The 25,231-nt window shown below is 44.3% G+C and overlaps 1 protein-coding gene across 1 annotated transcript in view; it reads left to right on the forward strand.

The window, feature by feature from the left end:
- Window positions 1-25,231, forward strand: part of VWA3B (von Willebrand factor A domain containing 3B) — a 632,585-nt gene that overhangs the window by 392,305 nt on the left and 215,049 nt on the right. The window contains exon 25 of the mRNA XM_029603312.1: window positions 14,755-14,879. Coding sequence (XP_029459172.1) covers window positions 14,755-14,879 — 125 coding nt within the window. The remainder of the gene's footprint in view (window positions 1-14,754; window positions 14,880-25,231) is intronic.

Below are 25,231 nucleotides of genomic sequence, written 5' to 3' on the forward strand. Positions count from 1 at the left end.
ATTCCCACGACTGCGAATCCACTGGAGCCCTCACCCTTCTCCACTGTTTATGGCCAACAGCCGCAACCTCCTCTGCCTATCCAACTGTCTGTCTCTTCTCCAGCAGCCCAAGCCACCGCTCAAGCTCTACATGGGTATGGACCTGTATGACCAAGATGCTCCAGGAGGCTGCCAACTGCGCCAAAAGAACAGCTGACACCCATCACAGACAAGCCCCAGTATTTCATCTGGGAGATAAAGTGTGGCTAAGCACATGCCACATATGCCTGAATCTACCCTCTCAACGCCTGGCCTCGAAATTCATTGGCCCCCTTCTCAGTTGCCAGTATCATTGGCCCCCTTCTCAGTGGGACCAGTATCTTATCAGCTCAGTCTCCTGCCTTCCTTAAGGATCCACAACACATTTCACGTGTCATCACTCAAACCGCTGATCCTATCATGGCCTTCACGCAAACCTCCCGAACCTCCTTCGCTCATGTCTGATCCGGACCCTACCTACCAGGTACGAGAAGTCCTTGACATCCGGAAGAAAGAATGAAGATGGGAGTATCTCCTCTCCTGGGAGGGTCATGGTCCCGAAGAGAATTCGTGGGAGCCAGTTACCCATACCCTGGATAAAGAACTTTTGAGACAGTTCCATGCATCTCGCCCCGGTAAGCCCAGACCTCCTGGGAGGGGCCGGTCAGAGGACAGCAGACCCTACCTCCCGGTGCCAGGCTCTGATCTCCGCTCTCCTCACCTCGGCCGCAGCAGGTAGCCGCCACCGCAGTCCTGCTAGTTCTCGACCGCCCAGCTCAACCCTGCACAATCCTCCACTCTCTCCAGCTGCCTCCCATCCGTGGCGAGGGCACGCCGCCGTGCCAACCATGCTGCTGCAGCCTTCCTCCTTAATCCCTGCTCTTGGCGCTTGCGCATGCCTCCGTCGGGGATTTAAAGAGGTTGTGGCAGGAAAAACTCCCACAGCCCCTAATGATGACATAGCCAGCCCTGAGTATATAAGGCAAGCTTTGACAGTCAGAGCTTGCCTTGGCAACAGGTCTCCTCGCTATTGTCAGCCTGAGTCCCTGAGTTGCTGTTCCTGTTCCAGTGTTCCTGTACCTGCATCCGTCTCCTGTTCATGCTCCTGCTCCAACTTCCCAGTTCCAATCCCTGCGCTCCAATTCCTGTTCCTTTGTCTTTGACCCGGACTGCTTCTTGACCACATATTCTGCTACCTGCCTCTGACCTCTAGACCGGATCTGACTACGTATTCTGCTGCCTATCTCTGGACCGGACCTGACCATGTCTTCTGCCACCTGCCTCAGACCTCTGGACTGGACCTGACCACATCTTCAGCTGCCTGCCTCAGACCCACAGCTCCTGGTTGCCATCTGCCCTGTCATCAATGCAGAGGCCCACCTAAGACCAGCCAGCCCTGGCACCCAAGGGCTCAACCTGCGGGGAACATGGGCTGGTAATGGCGAAACTCCTTCTGGCCTCTGCTTCCCATCCAGCCTCGCCACCCAACGGTGGGACCTGTGGGGGTTCCCTCCAAAGGTAGCGCCAACACCAGCTGGGGCCAGGGGTTCACGCTTGCAACAACCTCACCCTTTCCATAGTGCCACTTTTTTTTTTGTCTACAAATTAAGCCTTTATCTAGCCCTTGGGTTAGATAGAAGTAGAGGGATGGGCCATTCTACAAAGCACCTCCCCAGAGGCTGGCTGAAATGGTGAGCTCCCAGTGCACGGGAGGGGGGGGGAGGGGTTAGGACATAGGAGAGTATGGTCATTTTGATCTGGATGTTGGAGAATGAGAAGCTGTTTTTCCTTCTTGAGTTTATTTTGGAGCTCCTGGCCTACCTTGTATTTTTGGGGAGAAAAATCTCTTTCAATGCATCCCTGGCCTGTTAGGATCTGCCTCCACTTTTGGTAAAGAGACTGTTTTTGGAGGTTTGAAGATTTTATGGATTTTTATCTTAGTTGAGAACTTGGCTCCTCCTGAAGACGAGACATGCCAAGTATCCAGAGGTCAGGATCACAGGGGTCTGTTGTACCCCTCTCAATGCCAATGATGGAGCGGCTGTGATTCATCACCTCAGAGGAAGCTTGTGGAATTTAGAAGTGTTTTTTCCCCTTTTGGTTGATGAGAAAGTTTTACTACCACCCTTCCTGACCCTGAAGCTGGGTTATAATAGCCTTGCTTTTTACAGCACCAGACCTTTCCCCAAGAGAGGTCCTCAGGAGGAGTTCAGAGTGCTAAACAGAGAGAAGGGCCAAGATCTCTGGAGACGCATCACTGGTGTCTCCACCCATTGAGACACAGGACGCAGGCTGGGATTTTGAAGAACTGGATTCTCGTGGACCTCAGGAAAGATTTTTCAGGAACATGGGGATCCCCCTCACACCTAGGATTACCCTGCTGAACTGGGACAACTTATCCATTCACTCCAGGATACATACACAGAGAGAGGGAAGAAACCAGTCTGAGCACAGAAGGAATTTGGAACAGTTTTTCTAAATGATTAGACTTTATTTGAGTTGTAGAAATACAGTAAACTGATTTTGGAACACCTAAATCTGTGTCCTGTCTGATCCTTGCGGCACTATCTCAGTTAAGATTATAATAACATCTAAGGGAAGGGGGTTCCATTTACACACTCGGGTCCTAAAGGACATCATTTCCCCTCCATTAGAAAGAATCAACCCCCAGGGCAACAGGACTGATGACAATAAACGATTTGGAAACGACCAGGGGTTGTTTAGATTTTTTTTTATGGCATCATCCAGATTTCAGCACATGCACTGAATTGGGGTTACAGTACCATTGGAATCACATGGAACTCCATAGAAATCTAAAATTAACCTTACAGTTCAAACTTCTTCTTAGACCAAAACCATGACCATGTAGGAGGAAGGGATAGGCAGCAGCTCCACTATTCTTCCAGGACCATGGGGCGGGGCGAGGGGGGGGGAGAGGGGGAGGGACAGCAAAGACTGAGAGTTAGGAGGGGGAAGAGAAGCACCAAGGAATTTGGATTGGGAGAGAGCATGGGAAATGAGAGATTGGGAGGGAGGAGATTTGTGGAAGATTGGGGGGTGGGAGAGCAGGAACTGGGAAGTCAATGGTGGCTGAAGTCTTGGATGAATGGGGACTGATGTGAGCTGGGGTTGGTGGAACAAGAGCATCCAGAGGGTGAGAGACTAAGAACTGGGATTATGAATGAGGGTGTGTGGCCCAGGGAGCAGGTTCTATTTATATGCCGACGATGTACAAATTATCATACCTGTTCACAACTCTATCTCCGATTCCTTAAAACTATGGGAATCATGCCTTTCCTCCATCAACACCCTACTCTCTAATCTCCACAATGCCCTAAACACCAATAGAACGGAGCTCCTGTTCATCTCCCCCACACCAAACCCCCAAACCCACCCTGGCAAATGACCCTGCATTCACCTCCATCTGTGCTCTACCATTTGTAAGAGACCTAGGGGTTGCCTTAGACCAACATTTGAACTTAAAGAAATATGTTAGCACTATACTTAAAGGTTTCTTCAGGCTCAATGTACTAAAAAAACTAAAACCATTACTCCATACCCAGGACTTCCGCTCTGTTATCCAAGCCACTCTTTCTTCCAAACTGGATTACTGCAACTCCCTCCTCCTTGGGCTCCATAAAGCCGCTCCAAATGCTCCAGAATGCGGTAGCTAGGACCATCACTAACACCTGCAAATCAGACCACATTACTCCCATCCTTAAGGACCTCCACTGGCTCCCCATCCCATCTCGTATCCTATATAAAACCCTCACCATTATCCATAAATCAATATATAATCATAATTCTAACTGGCTCGATGTTCCCTTCAGCCTTACACACTCCAATCGCCCCACCAGAACAAACAAAGGAACCCTCTGTGTACCCTCCCTCAAAAAGGCATAGCTCTCCTCCACGAGGGATCGTGCTATCTCTATTGCAGGTCCCTCACGATGGAACTCATTGCCCACTAACCTCCGTCTCGAACCATGCACTACCAAATTTAAAAAGAAATTAAAGACGTGGCTATTTAAACAAGCTTACCTGGACTAATTTTTCCTCATACTGATCCCCGTGAAGCGTCATCATCATTTGACCTGAACCCATGTATATAGTCCGTACTTTGTAATTTTCATCATCTCTTATTTACTAAGTTAAATTGGTACTTCTGACAGTTCCTTCCGTTGTCCCCCTACCCCAAGCCCTGTTTTATGTACTTTCCATCTTTTGTTCAGATGTGAACCGATATGATGTACCTACTAATGCCTGTATATAAAAGTTTTAAATAAATAAATATATATGGTAGATATTATATACAGAGAGATAGCACAGCACTATTTGACAAGATCTTAAGTAGCAAATTGTTTGGCTGTGGAGTCTAGTTTGATCTCTGAATGATCTCTTAAATTCTTATGAAATTAAAGATGATTTGATATAATTCCTGGATGATGTCTCTTTAGTAGAATTTCATCTTTATATATGCACTTGCATATGTAGCCAATCATACACCATTTACAAAGACCTGGGATGTGTTTTTGGAAGTCTGCAATTACTGGTGTCTCACAGCTGGTAGAGGAGATTAATCTCCTTTCATAGATGCCTTGATGACTCACACTACTGCTGACAATTTTCAATTTTGTGCTAATTCAACTCCTGTATGAAGCTGTTACCATATGTCCAATATATATATATATAATTAACAGCATGATGTTGAGAGCGAGGAAAGATGGCAAGGACTTTCTTAAGAAAATATAAAAAGGATCATTATAATGTTTCGATTCAAAATAAGTGACATTTCACAATTAATGTTTGTAACATATTTCTTAACTTGATAAATTGATGTTTATACTTGGACATTTGTTTATTTGTATATAGTTTAAATACTGTTTTAAAAGAATTTTTCAATAAAAAATTGACTTTTTGCATACTTAGAGGTGTGAATCTTTATGCAAAATTATGCAAATTTGCCACAGAATTTGCTAACTCTTGTTGCAGAATTGTGAAACATTTGCCACTGGAAACTGGGGGCTCTGGTGATGACTAATACCAGCTGCAATCATCCAGAATGCCAGAAGCACATCTTTTGGACAAGGTTTTAACTTCCTTTTACTTGTGTGCCAGTCCTGTTACGTGTGCTGTCCGCGGCAGACCCGCGGCACGGCCCCCCTCACCTCTCTTCACTAATTCCAATGCCTGGTCCCTCGTCTCTGGTGGTGGTAGGCCGCCAGCTCAGTCCTCGAGCCACCCCTGGTACCTCCGGCTCAGCTACAGACCCTGGTGTCTCCAGTCAGCTACCTCTTCCTCTGCTCCGCGTGGCCCGCGGAGAGGCACTGCTACTCGGCGCCGCACCCCTCCCTAGGTGCGCACATTACTGTAACTTAAATAGGGCCTGTGGCGGGAACCAAGCCGCGGCCCCGGATGATGATGTCAGCAGAGCTTTAGTATTTAAGCGCAGGCTCCGCTCCCTAGCTTTGTCTTTGCAACAGGTCTCCTCGCTGATCGAGTACTCATTGTCTCCTGAGAGATTCATCTTTGTTCCTGTGATCCTGTTCCTCATTGACCCTTGCTCCTGATTTCCTTGTTCCTGCATTCCTGGTCTTCAACTCTTCCTCGGATTGCCTACACGGACTTTGACTCTGCTTTGTCTGACCACGTCATTGACTCTCTCAAAGTCCAGACCTCTGCTTTGCCTGACCACGCCGTTGCCTCTCTCCAAGCCTGCATTGCCTGACTACTCCATTGCCTCTCTCCAGACCCAGACCTCTGCATTGCCTGACTACCATTGCCCAACTATCTCCGTAATCAGACTTCAGCCTTGCTTGCTACTGCTTCTAGATTGCCGCCAGCCCTGACTCAAGCTTGTTCTACAATGCCTCTTCAGCCTACATCCTGGACTTGGCCTATTCAGGCTTCAGCCTGCTCTTGCTCGGGCGCCCCCTGTCTGACTGTTCCTTTTGGCATCTGGGCCTCCGGGACATTACCTCATCCAGTACTAGACTGTATCATCTCTCTACTGCTGTTTCTGGGCTGACCTCAATCCCTCCATCGATGACAACATATGGAGGCCCACCTAAGCCTCGCCGGCCCCGGTACCCAAAGGCTCAACCCACGGGGAACAAGGGCTGGTATTGGTGAAGTGCCAGCTGGTCTACGGGTCCCTGACAACGGTGGGGACCCGTAGATCCCTACCTATGGGTTGCGTCAATCCCATCTCGGCCCAAGGGTCTACCTCCAGCACAACAAGTCCCCCATTTGTGAAGTTAACGCCAACCAGAGGGGCAATGGGTAAAGGTCCTGGTCCAAGTGCGGATGGAGCAGGGGAAGCTATCTTCCTGGGCCCCTGGCACGGTCAACCACTATGATAGTCATAGGCTCATACTTTAGCTCGATGGTCACCACTATGTGCAAGAGTGTCTAATATAAGAGCAAGGAAGCCAAAAGAAATAGTCACACCAGTGTCCATTCATTCATCCTGTGCACTGTAATAGAGCAGGAAAAATCACACAAAGTCCAATGTGATGTTCAAAATAATCCATTTACTGCAACTTAAATAGAAGTATCCAGGCCAAAATCCCCAAAATCAAATACTTTAATCAGCATTAAAAATATTATTACAATGAAAACGATAGTTTCTGTGTCCATTCTAGATCTTCTCATCATGTTCCTCCTCTTGCACCTTCATCCATAGCAAAAATACCCTCCCCTTGTAGGGTAGGATAGCTGGAGTGCAGCTCAGCATACGCTGGTCAAGATGGAATAAAAAATTTCCCTAAGCATAAAAATCTTTCAAAAAATCCCAAACTGGGTCAAAAATTATGAAAACTGTAATCCAAATGCAAAAAGCTTCAAGCCTCTTAAGTTTTCTTCTCAATACTTCTCTTAACCCATGCTATTTAATGGTCACCTGGACAAAAGGATCATTTGATACAACTTTTTGGGATACTGGGGGAGGGGAGGGGGAATGCCCTTCCCTTCCCTTCCCTTTGGACTGATCAATCTTTCTCCAAACAATCTTCTAAAAGCAGGGATGAGGCCAAGACTCTGCAGAACGCCTTCTCCAATATCCTTCCACCCACTCCTTTTCTCAGTCACCTTCCAATGAAAACTGACATGCTTGTGGGGATATTTGTCCCACACAAGTCTCTCCCCCAAAAAGGTGGGTTTATGGCAGAGGGGAGGAAGCCTACATATCAAACTTCAGCCCATTGCTGGAAAATATCAGTCGGGAGCAAATGTTAGTGACTAGTAAAACCTAGTTACTCTTACAGAAGGAAATATTGTGCAACCAAAACATGTGCAGTAAGCACCGTGAAACTTCTGCTCCCATGGGCTAAATGTAGCCGTCAGGCAAAAGACCCACAGCTGTGTTTTTACACATTACAGAAGCATGACCTGATTTATAAATTAAGATGCTGTCTAAAAAATATTTCAGGCTTTGTGATTAGCATTTCTAAATATGACTAGGAAACATATACGATTTTTTTTTTCAAAATAGCTATACCATGTGCACAGAATTAAAATGAGCCCCTCAAAGCCAATCACATAAGTTACCCTATAATGTTAGATTTATACCTCTGATCATGAGCATCTTCATCTTCTTGCCAGATCAAAGCTGATTAATAATTTGATATATTCAATTAACACCAGGGGGTAGGAGACAGAGGTTCACCATAGTGTCTCCACTGTAGAACCATTCGGATTTGATAGAGGCAGCTACAAAGTGGTGCAAATAGCAATAACCGAAGACCAAAGTATTCAATAAATGACTGATATCCAAATGAAATTCAAAACAGTAAAACCAGAAATTTCTACTAAAGTAATACAGAAAAACTGGAAACGCTCTTCCTGGTTGACCAAATGAAAAAAAAAAAAAAAGCATACCAAACATTTATTTCAATCCCATGTAGGAGAAAATAAGTGTTTTAAGTTTTATATTCCTTATTGTATATTAAAAGATATAATTTATTCATAAAAATAGACTACAACACATTTAAGCTTACCTCTTATCCCTGTAAGTGAGCAGCAAGGAATGGATCTACCGGGTGTTTGCGACTTGGAGTAGCCACCATCTGACACAAGATGTGCCATGTTGGGTCAGACCAGAGGTCCACTGAGTCCGGCATCCTATTTCATTATGTGGGTAATGAATTGCAGTTAACATCTATGGTCAGCCACAGTGAGGGGACCTGCTATGGCTGACTGTGGAAAGCTGGAACTTTTCAGCTGTCTGTACAGCCATTTTCACCTCCCTGCTAAATCTAAAGAGAGTGGCACTGATTCTGCTGTTTGAACCATCCTTAATAAAGTCCACTACAGTTACTGTGACATCAGAACAGCTGAGATCTAAGGTTGGTTGAATTTGAAAATGTACACCATTAAAGTCTTGCTAAATAATTATAAATAGATAGTGTGAGTCAAACAATCAGAATGTCCTATCCTGCCCCAAATGGACTAACATGGAAACCACCTACTGTATCCTGCCAGGAAATCCACCTTGGAGCTCTATTTACACTTTCACATGCTCAATGAGAGAGAACTTGAGGATACATGCTTTCAGTCACTTAAATGTGCATGCACTTCCATCACTCCTACTACAAGCTACTCATTCTCTGAAAATGGCCATTTAAAATATCCCTACTTACTGATGGTTTTCAGTGTTTTAAAATATTTATTCAGGGCTTCATTTGTAGTGGAACTGTGGAGGGGGGTGAGACGGGCTGGGTAAACAGCTCTAACACTCTTTGTTCTTTTCTGTTTCCTCCAAGGGTTGGGGGACCATAAATATTCCATGCAACTACTAGCTCTGTACTGTTTCCTCAGGAGAGCCAGAACTGATTTACACTGCTGGCTCTGCTCCTCTTTCTTGGGTCCCAGAAAAAAGGTGGCAGGAATGCTGTTCTGGTTTGCTCTGCCAGAAAGGCGAGAAGCTAGAGCCATCTAGTAGAGACCTGGGGAGCTCTACAGTACCTTAGTCTATGAACCGCAGGAGAAGGAAGGAAAGGCACCAGCTCCACTCTTCTGCTGGTCCATGGAGAGAAATGAGCACCAGCAGCAGATTCCCATTTCTGATTCTGGTGGCGGCTACAGAATCTTCAGCCCCACAGTCTGATACCCTTAGGGCAGTGGCACCTATGGCCATGACCACATTTACCACAGGCTAGCTATGGTTCTGAATAAAATATTCTGATTGCTTTTTCTTTCCATTCCAACTTCACCCCTCCCCACCCCCTTGTTAACTTCAGGACAGAAGGAAAGGGGTAGGGAGAACAACAGGAGAGAATTACCTGCAGGCTGTTTGGGAGGGGACTAGAAAAGGAGCAGGCAGGCACCTTGCAGCTTTCTTCAAAAGTTTGAATTAAGAGATGTAAAAGCTTTCAGAAATGTTGATTCTGTGGCAGGTTGTCAAATATGCAGCAACAAGCTAATTAAGCAGTTTCTCCTGCAGGCCACATAATTACAGGAGACTAGGGCCACTGGCCATTGACAAGTCATCACTGCCTGATTTGGCTTCATTTGAAAGTTTGACCTATTCCTCTCAGAACCTTTCACCTCTAGGTCATTAGTTTATGTCCAGCTGAGGTTAGTAAGGATATAAAAATGGTAGCTTGTGTGAAATGAGTTGTTGGTTTCAGTCCAGTTCCAGAGGCCATAGCAGAAGTGTTCACATTGCAGCCCTTGCCAGATTCTGACAGATCTGTAAATTCTGCTGAATGCCTTGCATTTCTGATTATGACAAATACTCAGGGAGAGAGATTGCTTTAAAAAATTTTATTTTTATGTTTTGTTCTGACAATTTATCTGATTTAGAAGAACAATAATACCATTCATGTTATCTCAAATGGTTAAATTACTTTCTAAGTTTTAGAAGACAAAAATATTTCATACTTTCAAATTTGTACTCTCATGTTTATGGAAGTCATAATACTGATGCCTAAAGGTTTCAAGAAACAATGATGTCAATATTCAGTGCTGACCATCTAAGTAACCTGCAGGATATAACTCATCGGCCTGTAAGTTAGACATGCTCTGTGGCATGTCTAACTTACAGGCCGATACTGTAAAGTGCACTCAGCTGAGCTCACTTTTTAACCCAGTTTGGATGCATGTCCACAACCCCTTATACCAGTGATTCTCAACCGGCAGGTGTGTTGCATGCTACTCGCAGCCTGCGGGGCTGAAGATCGGAGTCTCTGGTTGCTGCTGCCGGAGACCAGGCCAGCGGAGCTGAAGAAATGAAGACCAGCGCTGCCGGCAGGGCCGAAGACTCGAAGACAGATGCTACTGGCTGCCGGCGGAGACCAGGCTGGTGGGGCCGAAGAAACAAACCGGTGCTGCTAGCCACCAGCTGAGACCAGGCCATTAGGGCCAAAGATCAAAGCTGCTGGCTGCTGCCGCCAGAGGACAGGCTGGCGGAGCTGAAGAAACAAAGATGGCGCTGCTAGGCACGGCCGGAGACCAGGCCGGCGGGGCCAAAAATCGGAGCCGCTGGCTGCTGCCACTGGAGACCAGGCCAGCAGGGCCGAAGATCGGAGCCGCTGGCTGCTGCCGCTGGAGACCAGGCTGGCGGGGCTGAAGAAACGAAGACGGCGCTGCTAGCCTCTGCCGGAGACCTGGGCAGTGGGGCCGAAGACGAGCTGTTCAGCTGGGGGCCTTTGTGTGTGTGTGTGTGTGTGTGTGTGTGTGTGTATGTGTATTTGAGATCAGAAGGGTGCTTCTGTGTGTGTGTGTGTGGTGTGTATTTGAGATTGGAATGGTGCTTCTGTGTGTGTGTGGTGTGTATGTGAGGCAGGGCAGGTGCTGCTGTGTGTGCGTGGTGTGTATGTGAGGCAAGGAAGGTGCTTCTGTGTGTGCGTGGTGTGTATGTGAGGCAAGGAAGGTGCTTCTGTGTGTGCGTGGTGTGTATGTGAGGCAGGAAAGGTGCTTCTGTGTGTGTGGTATGCATGTGAGGCAGGGAAGGTTCTTCTGTGTGTGTGTGCATGTGAGTCAGGGAAGGTTCTTCTGTGTGTGTGTGGTGTGTATGTGAGGCAGGGAGGGTGCTTCTGTGTGTGTGTGTAGCGTATATGTGAGACAGGGAGGATGCTTGTGTGTGACAATGTGTGTGTTCAAGAGAGAGATGAAGCATGTTTTTGGCTAGCTGTTGCTGTGAGAGAGAGGGGGGGGCATGTTTGTGATTGAGCCTGTTTCTAAGTGATGTGTGTATGTGTGAGAAAGGCCAAGCCGCCCCTATTAGTCTATCGGGGGATCAGGCATCCCCTGGTAGGCCGGTCGCTCTAGTCACATGGTCTGCCGAGCGCGGCTGTGACAGAGCCGCTCTTGGCAGACCACTTGGTATTTCCGGGGCCGGCCGGGGCGGCAAATCCCTGGGCCAGTCCATCATCGGAATCCGCCCCTGAGGACTAATCAGGGAGATGACTGGTATGTGTGTGCTTGTGTGTGAGTGTGTGTGTGTGTGAGAGAGAGAGAGACTGGTTGGGGAGATGATTGGTGTGTGAGAGACAGAAACTGGTCCTCAAGGTGTGACTGGTGTGTGTGTATGTGTGAGAGAGAGAAGAGACTGGTTGTGGTCCCTAAGGAAGAGGACCGTGAGGACAGCTTCAGCAGCTACTGCTGCTTCTGGTGTGGCCTGCAAGGGAAAGGAGTAGAAGAACTGCTGGAGAGGGTAAGTAAAGGTGGCTTTTTAAGTTAATTTTTCTTGATTGACTGCCATTTTAATTATTGGGTATTATGTGATGTGTCTGCTGTTTTGAAATATTTTATTGGTGTTTGAAGAATTTTTAAGAGTTTTTAATTGTTAGATGATGTTCTGTTCAGCTGTTTTGAAACATTTTTTTCATGTAGTTTTACAATTATCTCTGTGTGGGAATCTATAACAGCTTGGCTTTTTCTGTTTTCCTAATGGGAGGTGTATTGGTGTTTAGGGCCTGGTTTAATATTTGTAGTGTTGCCTTTTTATAGGTATTTTATTTATTTATTTATTTAAAGGAATTTATATACCACTTTATAAAATTAGATTTTGTCAAAGTGGTTTACATTAGAGAAAAATAATAAAATAAAAGAATAAAAAGAAAAAGGTAATAATTAAATAAAATTAAAATACATAAAATTGCTTAATAGCCGGAACGAATTCCGGCTAAAAATAAACACGTGTTTAATAAAGTAAATAAAAATATAAAAACTGTTGCCAAGGGACTTTTCTAATAATATAGGGGGGGGGGGGGGAAGGGAAGGGGGTAGAGAAATCACAGTGTGTGTCCAAAACGTAGGGAACAGATGGGAAACAAAGGAAGGGAGGGGAAACGAAATGAAGACGAGTTGAGAAGTATGATGGTGACTGTAAATGAAGGAGTGAATGCGACTTTATGTTTATTCTGGAGTGGGTGTTTCTTTTGCCTTTGAAGTCATTCTCTTTCCCTCTGAGTGGGTTGTTCCATTTGAGTGCATGCTATAATGCAGATGTAACTTTGTGCAGATTAGTTTGTGTGCATTATTGCAGATCCTGGGACTTTGTTAGGTGCTATATTTCTGTTTCCATTTCTCCAGGTTTGCTCTGCATGCAGAGTGGCTTTTTGGGGGTTTTCATTCCAGTTTGTCTCCATATTTGTAATTTGTGGTCTTTCTGTACTTGGTGAAGGTCGATCTTGTGTGTATGACCGAGGTGAGATATTTAACCTGCATATAGGCACATAAAATACCTCATTTTATTTGTTGTGTTTTCTCAATTGGACATGCATTAGTGGTGAACTGCTCTTTTTATAAGTAGGGCTATTGTGTCTGTTAGTAGAGGGAGTTGTGATGCTGTTATTGAGATAACACCAGAATATCTTTTTTGTAAGGTGAGTTGTACGGGGAATGTTCTAGTTCTGCTTTATACCCACCACTGAGGGTTGGGGGTGGGATGGGGTTAGCTTTGCGACTGTCATGTGTTCAGTGTGTCTCGCCTGTGAGGACCTTTTATCAGGTGTGTCCCGACAGAAAAATGGTTGAGAACCACTGTCTTATACAATAAGGGGTTTAGTGCATCCACAATGCGTGTCCAAACCTCCCCAAAACTAATAGCGCTCCTCACATGCAATGCATGTTGATGAGGCTATTAGTCATTCTGCCGTGATATAAGAAAAAAAATATGTGCGGCCGAGCCACACATTTTATGCTGAGAAATTAGTACCTGCCCAATTTCTGAGCAGCCCGAAAAAATGTACAGAAAAGCAGAAAATGCTACTTTTCTGTAAATCCTCCGACTTAATATCGTAGTGATATTGTCGAGGAACCAAAAGGTAAAAAAACGATTAAAAAAATAATTTAAAAAAGTGCTGGCAGGTGAGGTTAGGTAACGGACGCTCAATTTTATGAGCGTCTGTTTTCCAAACCTGCTGACAGCCACCTCTCCTGGGCCAAGGAGGTGCTAGGGGTGCACAATTGTCCCTAGCGCCTCCTTTTAGCGTGACCCCTCATTTGCATTCTGTGTCGCATGCCCAGGAGAGGGGGGCTGAATGTGCATTCAAAGAGCGGGTGCCAAAAATAGATGCGCTTTTTTAGTGCGTCCATACTGTATTGGCCTGCTAGCCGGTTAACTTTTTTGGCTAAGACTGAATATCGTTATTTAGCTGTATTAATTATGCAGCTAATTCACTTCTCCCTGATCTGCCCACTACATGCTCACAAATCATGCAGCTAAAAAGTGGCTAAGTGGTGCTGTTGAATGTAGGTGCATATTCAGCGCCTGACCACTTTAGCCGCATGTTAAAATATTCAGTTAAATAGCGTGGAATGTGCTTTGATTATTGACCTCAATAATTTTTAGAAATAATTTACTAGCATTTTGAAGTGTTTCTTTTGCCTTTGAAGTCATTCTCTTTCCCTCTGAAGTGTTTATATATTTCTTTGAGAAGTAATTTGCTTGTAGTGTAAGTTTGACTGACATCCTGGGTGTCTGGTTGCAGATTTCTTATTTTATTTATTTCTTATTTATTTATTTAATTTCAAAACATTTCTTACCTGCCCTTCCTACGTTCAGGGCGGGCTACATTATAACATCCAAAATCAGTTACATTAAAACAAACCATAGTAAAAATAGTATACATCATAACAATAAAACAAACAATATAAAATAACATATTTCATAACAGAACATAATGACATGAAATTTAAGAGTGGAGGCTGCATAATATATTTTAACATATGGGAGTTGACACTTGGTTTTCCCTCAAATGTCAAAGTATCTTATAGTATACATATGTATTGTGTAATCAGACACACAACAAGGTGTTAATGCTTATGGACTGTCTCACATATCAAAAATGGAGACTGTAGACATGTGATCAACATTATTCCTTGTGTTATGCTTAGCATACTTTGTTGGATATCAGACAGTCATATTGTATAGCACATTTTAGTTTCTGTAAGATTAGCGTCTTAGAGCCATGAAGATGTCTGTGCCTTTCCTGTTTCAGGCTAAGTGTAGAGATTTCAGCTGGACCTTAATAATGTAATAGGAATGGGAACAATTTGATGAAAAGTGATCTTAAACAAAGTTCATTATTTTCTAATTTGTTTTGTCACTGAAATGGAGTTCTGAGAAAATGTAAGAGTCCTCAGGCTCAGAGGTGAGGCACATCAAATATACTACTGGTTGAAAGATAATACGTAGAGCTTTCTGTAAAGTATAGAATTTAAGCAGTTTACCTAAATAATTATCCTGCATCATGATTGTTTTAATATTGCTCCTTTAATTTCTTATAGGGATTGTGGTAAAGTGTATCAGTGCCAAGCATGCTCTTGTGGACTTCAGCCAAGGGGACACCCAGATCACACCAACTGGATTCATTATACCCACTGGGGGAGCAGTGCCTTGCCCAGCTTTGAAGGTTGGCCAACTGTAGTTTGTTACTGAGATTTTGACTTTGCCCATTTCCTAATGGACTTCATTGCAAATGTACTGTCCGTTTCTGGGAAACTAATGCCTACTGAAGACGATAGTTCAGTACTTTGCTGTGTGAAGTATTGTCTCTGGCAGTGTTTCTTTGTATATGTGCACATTTCCTAAATCCACGTACATCGTATGTCTCGCTCTAAACAAAGAACATCTGGCACTAGTCACCTTCAGATCCAGATAAGTATCTTCCAGCAGGCTATGGAAACACACTCACTCTCAGTGAAAAGTGTGACAAGCTCTCTGGATATGCAACTGGCAATGCCCCCCTCTGTACGCACGCCAGAATGTGGCACGCCAAAACATATGACTCGGCTGCCTGCCCTTGCTCTTTAAAGCCAGGCTGCACTGCCTTAAATAGGTGCCAACATATTCCTGGCCCTGCCCTCTGCTAGGCCATCCTCCCCCAACTAGGCTAAGGGAGGCCTATGCAATAAAACTCATGAAAAAAAGTTTGTCTGGGCTCACAAAAAATGTCACAGGCTTCTTAAAAAGCAGCCGCTTAAAAAATGATACCCAATATTTATGTATTTTCATTATTAATGTATTTATTTATTCAAATGTCTTATTTGCTTTTCCAAAATGGAATGTCTAAAGCAAAGTACAAAATGGTGCTCGTGCTGTTCTCAGGCAAGTGGATAAATAGCGGATGTGACTTACCAAGGGCACAGCAAATGATGGACCTGATGCGCGATGGTCTCTTCCCGTAGACACTGTAAGGGAGAAATTCTTGAACGAATCAGACCCAATGTGAGCACCCCAAAGTGACTCTTGACTCTTTCAGCTGGCTCCCAAGGGGCAGACAAGTAAACCTGGCCGATGGGGGCTACTTATCAGTTCAGAGGGAAAATGTAAGGGACATACTATGCTAAAGGTGAGGAGGTCAAAGGAGAGCAGAGAGTTCCAAGACAGCAGAAAGTTTAGTATCAGTGATGACGTTCAAAGAATGGGATGAAAGGATTTGGTTGGGAACAGAAGGGAGTATGCAAGGGAGAGACCCAGGGATGAATCTCACCACTCTAAGGTGACTGGCATGTGAACATTCCCACCTCTTTGCAGTTCCCCTCCATCAATCCCTCCATTCTCACCCTCACCACACTCCAGCTGATCCTCTCTCACTCCCAAACCCTTCTTATAACCAACTAATCCTCAGTCACCCTCTCCCTCTTATCCCCCTTCCCCTCGCTCACCTCCAAATCTCCCCTCCAACACATCTCTTACAACCTGCTGACTCTATCTCACTCACCCAGCACCTCTAGTACATTGCCAGTTAAAAATCTTTCATTCCACCTCTCTCACCCTCCACAGCCAAGCCCTCTCCAGCTGATTCAACCCTCAAACCTCTCCTGCATCTGATCTCTCCCTTTTTCTAAATATCCACCTGGTTAGGGTCAATGGCAACATTTTCCTTTGGGCCCCAGGCAAAGAATGGATGACATCTCGTGAGATAAGAGGGCTGGCTGATGATAGGGGCAACATTTTTCTCTTGGGTAGGTTCAGTGGTGGGTGAGGAAAGAGATTGGCAATCTTCGCCCCGTGCACACTCAGCCCTTTCCTCCCTCATGGCAGTAGCAGCATTAGTCATGAAAATAGGGGGTGTGGGGCCTATGAGCCACCACAGGCCCTGCAGCTGCCTTGATCCATCCTGATACCACAGAAACTCATAAATAGGGCCTGTGACTGCTTGCTGGATTATAGGCCCCACACTGACTTCCAATCTTAATGTTGCTGTTACCTAAAAAGTGCTGCTATTTGAGGCACTTGTGACCCGCAGCTGAAGGTTTTGTGACCCTGTTTGGGGTCGAGGCCCACAGTGTGAGAAGCTCTGGCATAGACCCCATAATAAGGTGATAGGTGTATTCTGGGCCAGTTCAGGCAGGAGGTGCATTTCCAGAGCTGGTACACCAGCCTGTCTTGGGGGTTCCTTAAAAAACAACCTTTAGTCCCCCAGAGAAGGGCAGCTGGACAGCCCGGACAGAGAAAGCATCACCAGAATCCAACTGCTCCCCAGGTTGATAGAAAGGGAAACTGTAATGAGAATCCCAGTGGGTGAAAGAGAGAGAGAATGCTAGCAAACCCTTCAACCTAAGAGAGAGAGAGCAATGAAAATCCCCAGCATGACTGAGAGATACTGCTGTATTCGTTGGCGGGAGATAGGAGCTTCTCTGCTTTTTTGAGGGGGGTGGGGGCAATGGTGATTGCAGCACTACACAAAGAGGCAATAGGTGGATACACATGAGTAGTGTGAGTCCAAGCTTTTGTAAACCCTTCCTGGGCACTTCATAAAGTGAGGGTTTCACACTCAATACCAGTGTCGAGTACCTGACTCACTCTCCTTCTTGTTGTACCCTGTGGGCACCACCTCTGCCATCTCTGCTACTGGGTGGGTAGTTTGATGGTTTTCTTCTCTTCCCGGCTTGGCACTCACTCCTCCAAATAGTTTCTGCTGTGGTTGGCACTACGTCTCGGATTGGAGTGGCACAGGGGTAAATGAAAAAGTATCCCCAAAACACAAAACAACCTCCAGCAACTACAAACAAACCTCATCACTTAAAATACTCCCAGCTCTGTCCCACAAGGGACCAGAACCACAGAGAAGCAGAGGATTTCATTCAAGACGTGGGCAAGGTCTTTCCTCTATTCTGCACAGTTTAGTGGTAGGGAAAATCAGGAACTGGGTATTGACTTTTGAGAGATTAGCCAGTTACACATACTTAGATTTGTTTTATTATAGCATGCTGTTTGGATGTCAGAGAGTGTCGCAATGTATTTCACCCTGAAATGCAGAAGAGAAATGCACTGCAGTATCCCACATGAGACTCTGGTTTGGAATATATTTCAGAGGCATTTCAAAGTCATGTGGAAGCAATGCTGCCAGTTTTGTGGCTGGCAAGGATGTGTAGAAAATCCCATATTATATAGCCAATTTTAGTGTCTTAAATGAGGAAGTATATACTTTTCCTGTTTCAAAATAGAGAGACCAATGTACTAAACTGCTTAAACATCGGCCATTAGCACGTGTAAACACAGTGGAGGTAATTTTCAAAAGGATTTAAATGCATAAAACTAGGTTTTATAGTTGTGAATGCATTTTTGAAAATTGCTACTTTTACACACCTAACTCCTCAAGAAAATTTACTCCATAGGGCTGAATTTTCAAAAGATTTTACATGGGTGAATGGGTTTTTAAAAATTGCTATGATATATGCTAATTTTATGCACATAGCTGCTTTGAAAATTAATTCCAGTGTTTATTGCATGCATTAAGGATGGATGTGGCTAAAATGCAGATGATGCACACTTTACTGCAGACGGCAAATTACATCCGAACATGAGGGCCACTGCTACTAATTATATGGACACCCATAGTGGGAGGGGAGAAGGTCTGAAGCATGGTGGTGGGAGAAATCAGGGACTGGGTGTTGACTTTTAGAGACACCAACTAATTACACAGAAAACAGAGAACCAATATTTATTTGTTAACATTGTATTACTTGTTAATTTTTGTACAGCCAAAGAGCCCTCCTCTCTCCTCAGCCAAAGATCCTATCAATATCATTGTGCCGCCTGCAGCCAAGAACCAAGAAAGCGGCAGGAGAGTAGAGAGGGGAGTAGCCTAACTTCCTCCTGTTGTGTCACAGGTCGTTGACTAAATGGCAGCTGCTGTACTGCCTCACAGTTGGACCTGAAATTGCTTGTAATGTGCAAATCAAAGTACAAGGCAGGAAAGCCACCATGCAGCCAAGGCTGGGTGAAGTGGCAGGAGACAGGTTTGCTGCTCTCCTTCTTCTCTAGCTACCATTTCTCTATTCCTGGGGAAGGGAAGGGAAGGATCTTTGGCTGCATGGGGGGAGGTTAGTGATGTTGGGGGTTGTGTCTTTTACTGGAAGGAAAGTGTTCTATAGCTGTAGGCAGGGGTAAGATCTGGACTCTACCTCCCCACCAGAAGTTTACAGCTGGTTTGCCATCAGAAGTGTTGCATCTCTGTGGTTCTCCATTAGATCCGATGCCTAACAAATGGCAATCAGGTAGTAACATCATTTTTGATGATACATATCCTATCAACAGAACCCATGAACATTTTTCTTGTATTTTCTCATGGGCTTTTCTTCTGAGCATTAGTTGTAAAGAGATGTGTCAATTTTTAGGTGTATCTTGACTTATTAAATTCAATGATTTCACACATGTGTAACACCTTAATTTGAATGTCAAGCATGATTAGGGGGCTAATTTTATAACAGCCTTCCTAAATCAGGTTGCAAAAAACACAAGAAAGTTCTACTGCTTTTCAAAACGGACTTATATGTATGAATTTGCTTTGAAATGTATCCTACTAAATTTATCTGTAACAATCAGGGCTGGAGGAACCACTAGGTGAGCTAGGCCTGTGCCTAGGGCACCGCGATTTAGGGGGTGCCGCGGCAAGCAGCAAAATTTTGAAAGGGCAAAAAGTGCCCTTTCAAAATTCTGCCAGCCCCCGCCTCACTGTGCCACCCTCCCAACACCCCCCTTGTGGTCCAGCGCAGGGCTCGGGAGCGATCTGCTGCTCCCGGAGCCTCGGCTTCCACTAAGCAAAATGGCACCGGTGGCCTTTAGCCCCTACCATGTGACAGGGGCCAACCAATGGCACCGGTAGCCCCCGTCACATGGTAGGGGCTAAAGGCCTCCGGCGCCATTTTGGTTAGTGGCAGCTGAGGCCCTGGGAGCTGCAGATCGCTCCCAGGCCCTCACCTGGACCACCAGGTATTTTGTAAGTTTTCTTTTGGGGGGGGGGGGGTAGGAAGAGTCGGGGCGGCGCAAGGCTGAAGGTGCCTAGGGCACCCAATCCCTTTGCACCGGCCCTGGTAACAATTACACTTGCTATTATGTTTGTAGAAAGATTCCAGGAAAATATACATGCATGTATAACCCCTGGGCTAGCGTCCATTCACAGGACCCCCAAAGACCACACTTCAAGTTATGGGTTTAAGAGTTAACATTCCTCCTGATGGTAAGCCCCTCTAAAATCCAAGATTACCTGTCAGGGAGTTGAGAATAAGATAAAGATGCAGTTCAAAGGTCTCAGGAAATAATAGCCTGTATGCAAAGCCTTTGATACTATTTCCTATGCACAGGTCTAAGACCTTTTAACCCTAATCACATCAAGAGAGATTCTATCTAGATATGCTAAGTAACAGGCAGATATCAAGCACTCAGGCCGATACAGTACAGTGCGCTCCGACGGAGCGCACTCTTAACCCACGTTTGCATGCGCGTTTTCAATGTTATTCTCGCGCGATTCACTATGTAAAACATTTTACTTTCAGAAATTAGCACCTACCCAAAGGTAGGCGTTAATTTCTGCCGGCACTGGGAAAGTGCATAGAAAAGCAGTCCGAATTAATATCATGGCGATATTAAGTTGGAGGTCCCAAAATAAAAAATAATTTTAAAAATTTAAAAAAAAAATGTAAAATCGGCCTGCGGTTTGCGGGTTGAAAACGGATGCTCAATTTTGCCGGTGTCCGGTTTCCGAACCCATGACTGTCAGCGGGTTTGAGAACCGACGCTGGCAAAATTGAGCGTAGGCTGTCAAACCCGCTGACAGCCGCCGTTCCTGTCAAAAAAGAGGCGCTAGGGACGCGCTAGTATCCCTAGCACCTCTTTTTACCGCGGGCCCTAATTTGAATATTTTGTTTTAGTGAATCGCGTGCACAGGAGAGCGCGGTGCTCGCCCGCTCTCCCGTGAACTTTACAGTATTGGCCTGACTGTGATGAGTATGCCTCAGGAAGCAGGAATATAGAACAAAGAAAGAACAGGAAGTAATACCATTTAAGGACAAGGAGGGAATATTGGTGTGAGAAAGATAAGAACTGTATAAAGCTGTCCTCCACTGGGAAACATCTAGCTGGCATCTTCTTTCTGCTACTCTGCTGGCAGCAGGCGAGACTAGATCCCAGTACCTACAGAACTCTTTGTACTTTTTTTGCTTTTAAACAAGGCTTCTGTAGTTTTTCCTTTTACTCCTCTCGATAATAAAAGTCCTTTACCTGTAAGAAGACAGCCTAAGTTGTTTATTTAAGAAAAACCAATTAAGAGAGTGGGGAGGGAGGTAGTGAAGATTACTTCCTGGGCCCTAAATGTTGTTCAGTGATCAATCCAGTATTACAGTCTCTTATAAGCAGCCAAAATAATCATGCTAAAAGCTGATTTGGTTTCCAACAACATTTACTGATTAAACATGGGAAATTGGTAAAAATATCCAATTACTTGTTATTTACACTCCAATATATAGCTTTAGTTCTAATAAATCTGTGACTTAAATCTTCCAATTTAATTTATTCTTTCCTGAGCCATTCCCATTAATGGGGTGATTTTGAAGCTTCCTGCCAGAATTTGGTGGATAGGATAGTGCTTTTCCAATTTAATTGTGCTTAAGTAAAATCCCATCTTTCATACCTTAGTCCAGTTGTTCTGCCATTTTCCTTACTTTTCATATTGGTACTGGGATGGTACCTCCATACTTCTCTCTTCAACATCTTGATGATGTAGATATTTTTAACACCGGATGGGTGCTCCAGATCATCTTCATCACCTCCTTCTTTCCAGGAATGAACTCAGATTCATTCCTCCACCAGGACTAACAGTAGTTCACCCGTGCTCTCTGGCTTAAAGACACTGCTCCTCTAGATGTCATACACTGAGCCCCTAGGTTTCTCAGGCATGTTTGACAAATAAAAATCTTAGAAAAGGGAAAACAAAATGAGAGAAAGGAAGGATGGATCAACTTTACTCCAAAACGTTAGACAAATGCACCCTGTCCACTTTTTCATACGCAGGTTTCAACCCTAGAGACAGGTCCTTTCCGAAATAAATTAGGAGACATACTGCCCCGACAAGGGGTAACAGAAAAGCCCACACCCTAAGATGGTGGCATGAGTTTATATACTCTGGGGACTCAACCATATAGTCTCCCACATGGGGGAGCTACAACACACATTTTCACTACCAGTGTTCCCCCTGTGAACAATGGAACAATCCTCTTTAACAGAGATCTTTTAGGCTCTCTATATTTACTTGTGAAAAAGCAAAAGTATGCATGTAAGTCCAAACCCCTCTGCTCAATCAAAAACAGGCAGTACGCCAGTGGCTTGGCCAGAACTGATTTTTTGGGTGAGCACAAGGTTAACATAGGTTGGCTGTAGTCATGCAGGTCTGAGACTTATTAGTTATTTTCTTATTGATAAATAGTGCCATATACTACACCCTACAATGGATTTCTAACTAGTTTGCAACAGCCATTATGCATCATGTGTTAAACTTTAAAACATTTTACCTCAATTATTTCAAGCACTTACCAGCATTAAAAATTCCTTATTAATCTGTATTAATTTATTTTATATTTATTGCAGTTTATAAATGCACAAGTATATCATGTAAAAAGAAAAGAAAACAAGCAATCAGATCCAATCAATCATGTAATAAACAAAAAGGAATGCATTCTTTCATGAATCCTCTTTGCAGAAAGCCAGAAATTATCATAACTACAATAAAATAGCATTAATCATCAGAACAGGTGCAGAGAAGAGCTAGGATAATTCACATTACACCTAACATGAAAAAAAATATTCAAATTCTGGTGTCACCTCAGCAAAAAATATCCCTCCACAGCTATTTTGTGAAATAACACAAACTCCTGCAAAGAAAGAGACGTCTAGAACCTTGCCACACCATACAGTCACAGCACTGACTCTCAGGATTCAAATAAAGCAATTTTATGAAAAAACAGCAATGCAAATACTACAGCAGGCCCTAGAACATTAATACATCACCTACTGGAATAACAGAACAAGCTGGACTACTACAGAGAAAGAACATATGAGCAGAAATATTGCACTTCAGTCACACACACACAGGCAAAACAGAGACCGACCTTTACCTAATATAGAAATAAGATACTACAAATTAGAAACAGAAACATACAGACAAAACCAAAACAGCCTGAGAAACTAGACTCTGAACAGTGGAATACTGAAGTAAGAGCAAAATACAAAAATATAAGAAATGTAGATTCCCAAAGATGGCATATTCCAATTGCTAAAACTCAAAATAATTTTGGTTTTTTACCTTTGTTGTCTGTATTTTTCTAATCAGTTGGTCCCAGTCTCTCCCATTTTTCCCTTGTTGATTTATTCCTAATTCCTTTTCAGTGTCTCTCTTCTCCTACTGTCTTCCCTTCCTCCCTCACACATACACACTTGCTTTCTCTCACAGACTCACTCACACACACAAGCCCTCATTCTCATATGCTCTCCCCCCCAAAGCTCACATTCTCTCATTCTCTATACCACACAAAGCTCTCACTCTCTCATCCCCCCTCCAGGCTCCCATTCTTATGCACACACAGATCCACACCCAGGCTCCCATTCTAACCCACGTACACACATTCAAGCTCCGATTCTCACCCACACATACACACATTCAGGCTCCCATTCTGATCCACACACACACCCAGGCTCCCATTCTCAGCCACACATACGCACATTCAAGCTCCCATTCTTACCCACACACACACACGCAGGGCCTTTTCATTAGGCACAGCCAAAGTCCTACTTCTGCCGCCACGGAGATGGGATCCCGCAACAGTATTGCAACTCTGGCTCTCCTCTTCGCTGTCACGTGATGATCCCATGGTGGCCTTGCAGCTCCAGCCCTCCTCTTTGCCATCGTGGGGATGGGATCCCATGACTACATTGCTCCAACAGGCGTCTTCTGGTTGGGTGGGTCTGAGCCAAAATTGGGTGGGTAACTGCCTACCCAGCTCCACCCGTGGCTATGCCACTCCAGTACCCGCATAACTATACTCACATATCAGGCGGGCAATTTTGTATAAGACATTTCTTGGTCAAAACACTGTTTTATTTGGGGAAATGCCCTTGAAAATTAAATTGCCCTCTAGATGAATACAATATAATGATAATCATTATCATCATCATTTATTTATGACATGCCTTTCCAGCCAGGGAGTTCAAAGCATAATACAATACAACATAGTGATTATAGTGTAGGACACACATTAGTATAAACAAACAGAGGCTTACAGTAGTCAGATAACATAATTAAATAATATTGTCCAAGAAACTCAATAGATTATGTAGTACAATCAAAATATAGATTGTGCAAAGATGCTTTCAAGGTATAAGTAGTATAGTACCGTCTAAGTACAAATAGTGGAATAACGCTGTCAAGGTGGTTATATACAAAGTTTTTCAATCTATTTTGGGTTATTGGTTGGCTGCTTCAAAGAGCCAGGTTTTCACCAATTGCCCGAAGGATAGGAGATTGGGGTGAATTTGAACATAAGAAATTGCCATGCTGGGTCAGACCAGGGGTTCATCAAGCCCAGCATCCTGTTTCCAACAGAGGCCAAACCAGGCCACAAGAACCTGGCAATTACCCAAACACTAAGAAGATCCCTTGCTACTGATGTGAGATGGTAAGAAGTTCCAATGTTGGAGCTGATCGTGAAAAGATTTTCTTCCTGGTTTTGGTGAGGCTCATTGTTTTTAGGGATGGCACCTCTAGAGGTGCCTGAGTTTGTGAGTGCTGAGGTTGTGTAGGCGTATCGGTCACAGTGGTGTAGTCAAACCTGAATTTTTAGCTGGGCCCAAGGTTAATATGGGTGGGCAGTGGGCACTAGGCATACAGCTCTGAGACTTGATAGTTATACTCTTATTGATAAATACTTTAGTGTGAACCCGACAAACAGATTTCTAACTAATCTGTTACAGGTGTCTTACTTTTAACATTTTAAACTCAATGGGGTAGATATTGAAATGATAGGCGGGTATCTAATTTAGCCAGCTAGACATATTCGGCTAACTTAGATGGGATATTCAGCAGCACGGCAATGCTGCTGAATTGCCATGTAAACATCGCAACTGACAGATACTTCTTCTCTAAGTTTAGACCTGCTTTTGAGCAGATCTAACGTAGGCGGATAAGGCTGAAGATCACTACTTAGCCGGATAACGTATCCACCCATTGCCCGGCCACTTTTTCTCTGGATAAAAGATAGACAGATAAGTCACTTATCTGACCATCTAGCGACTGCTGAATATAACTGGATATTCAGTGGCCTGCTAAATAGCCATAGAAGTCCTACGTATCCAGCTATCAAGTGCTGAATGCGCTTTGAATATCAGGCTCAATGACTTCAAGCACTTGTCAATGCTAAACCGCGTATATACTGTAGTTATGTGTAACCCCTGGGCGGGTCGGATCCTTTAACTGGTAGCTGGGGCTCA

Source organism: Rhinatrema bivittatum, chromosome 5 (assembly GCF_901001135.1).
Source record: "Rhinatrema bivittatum chromosome 5, aRhiBiv1.1, whole genome shotgun sequence".
NCBI classification, from domain to species: Eukaryota; Metazoa; Chordata; class Amphibia; order Gymnophiona; family Rhinatrematidae; genus Rhinatrema; species Rhinatrema bivittatum.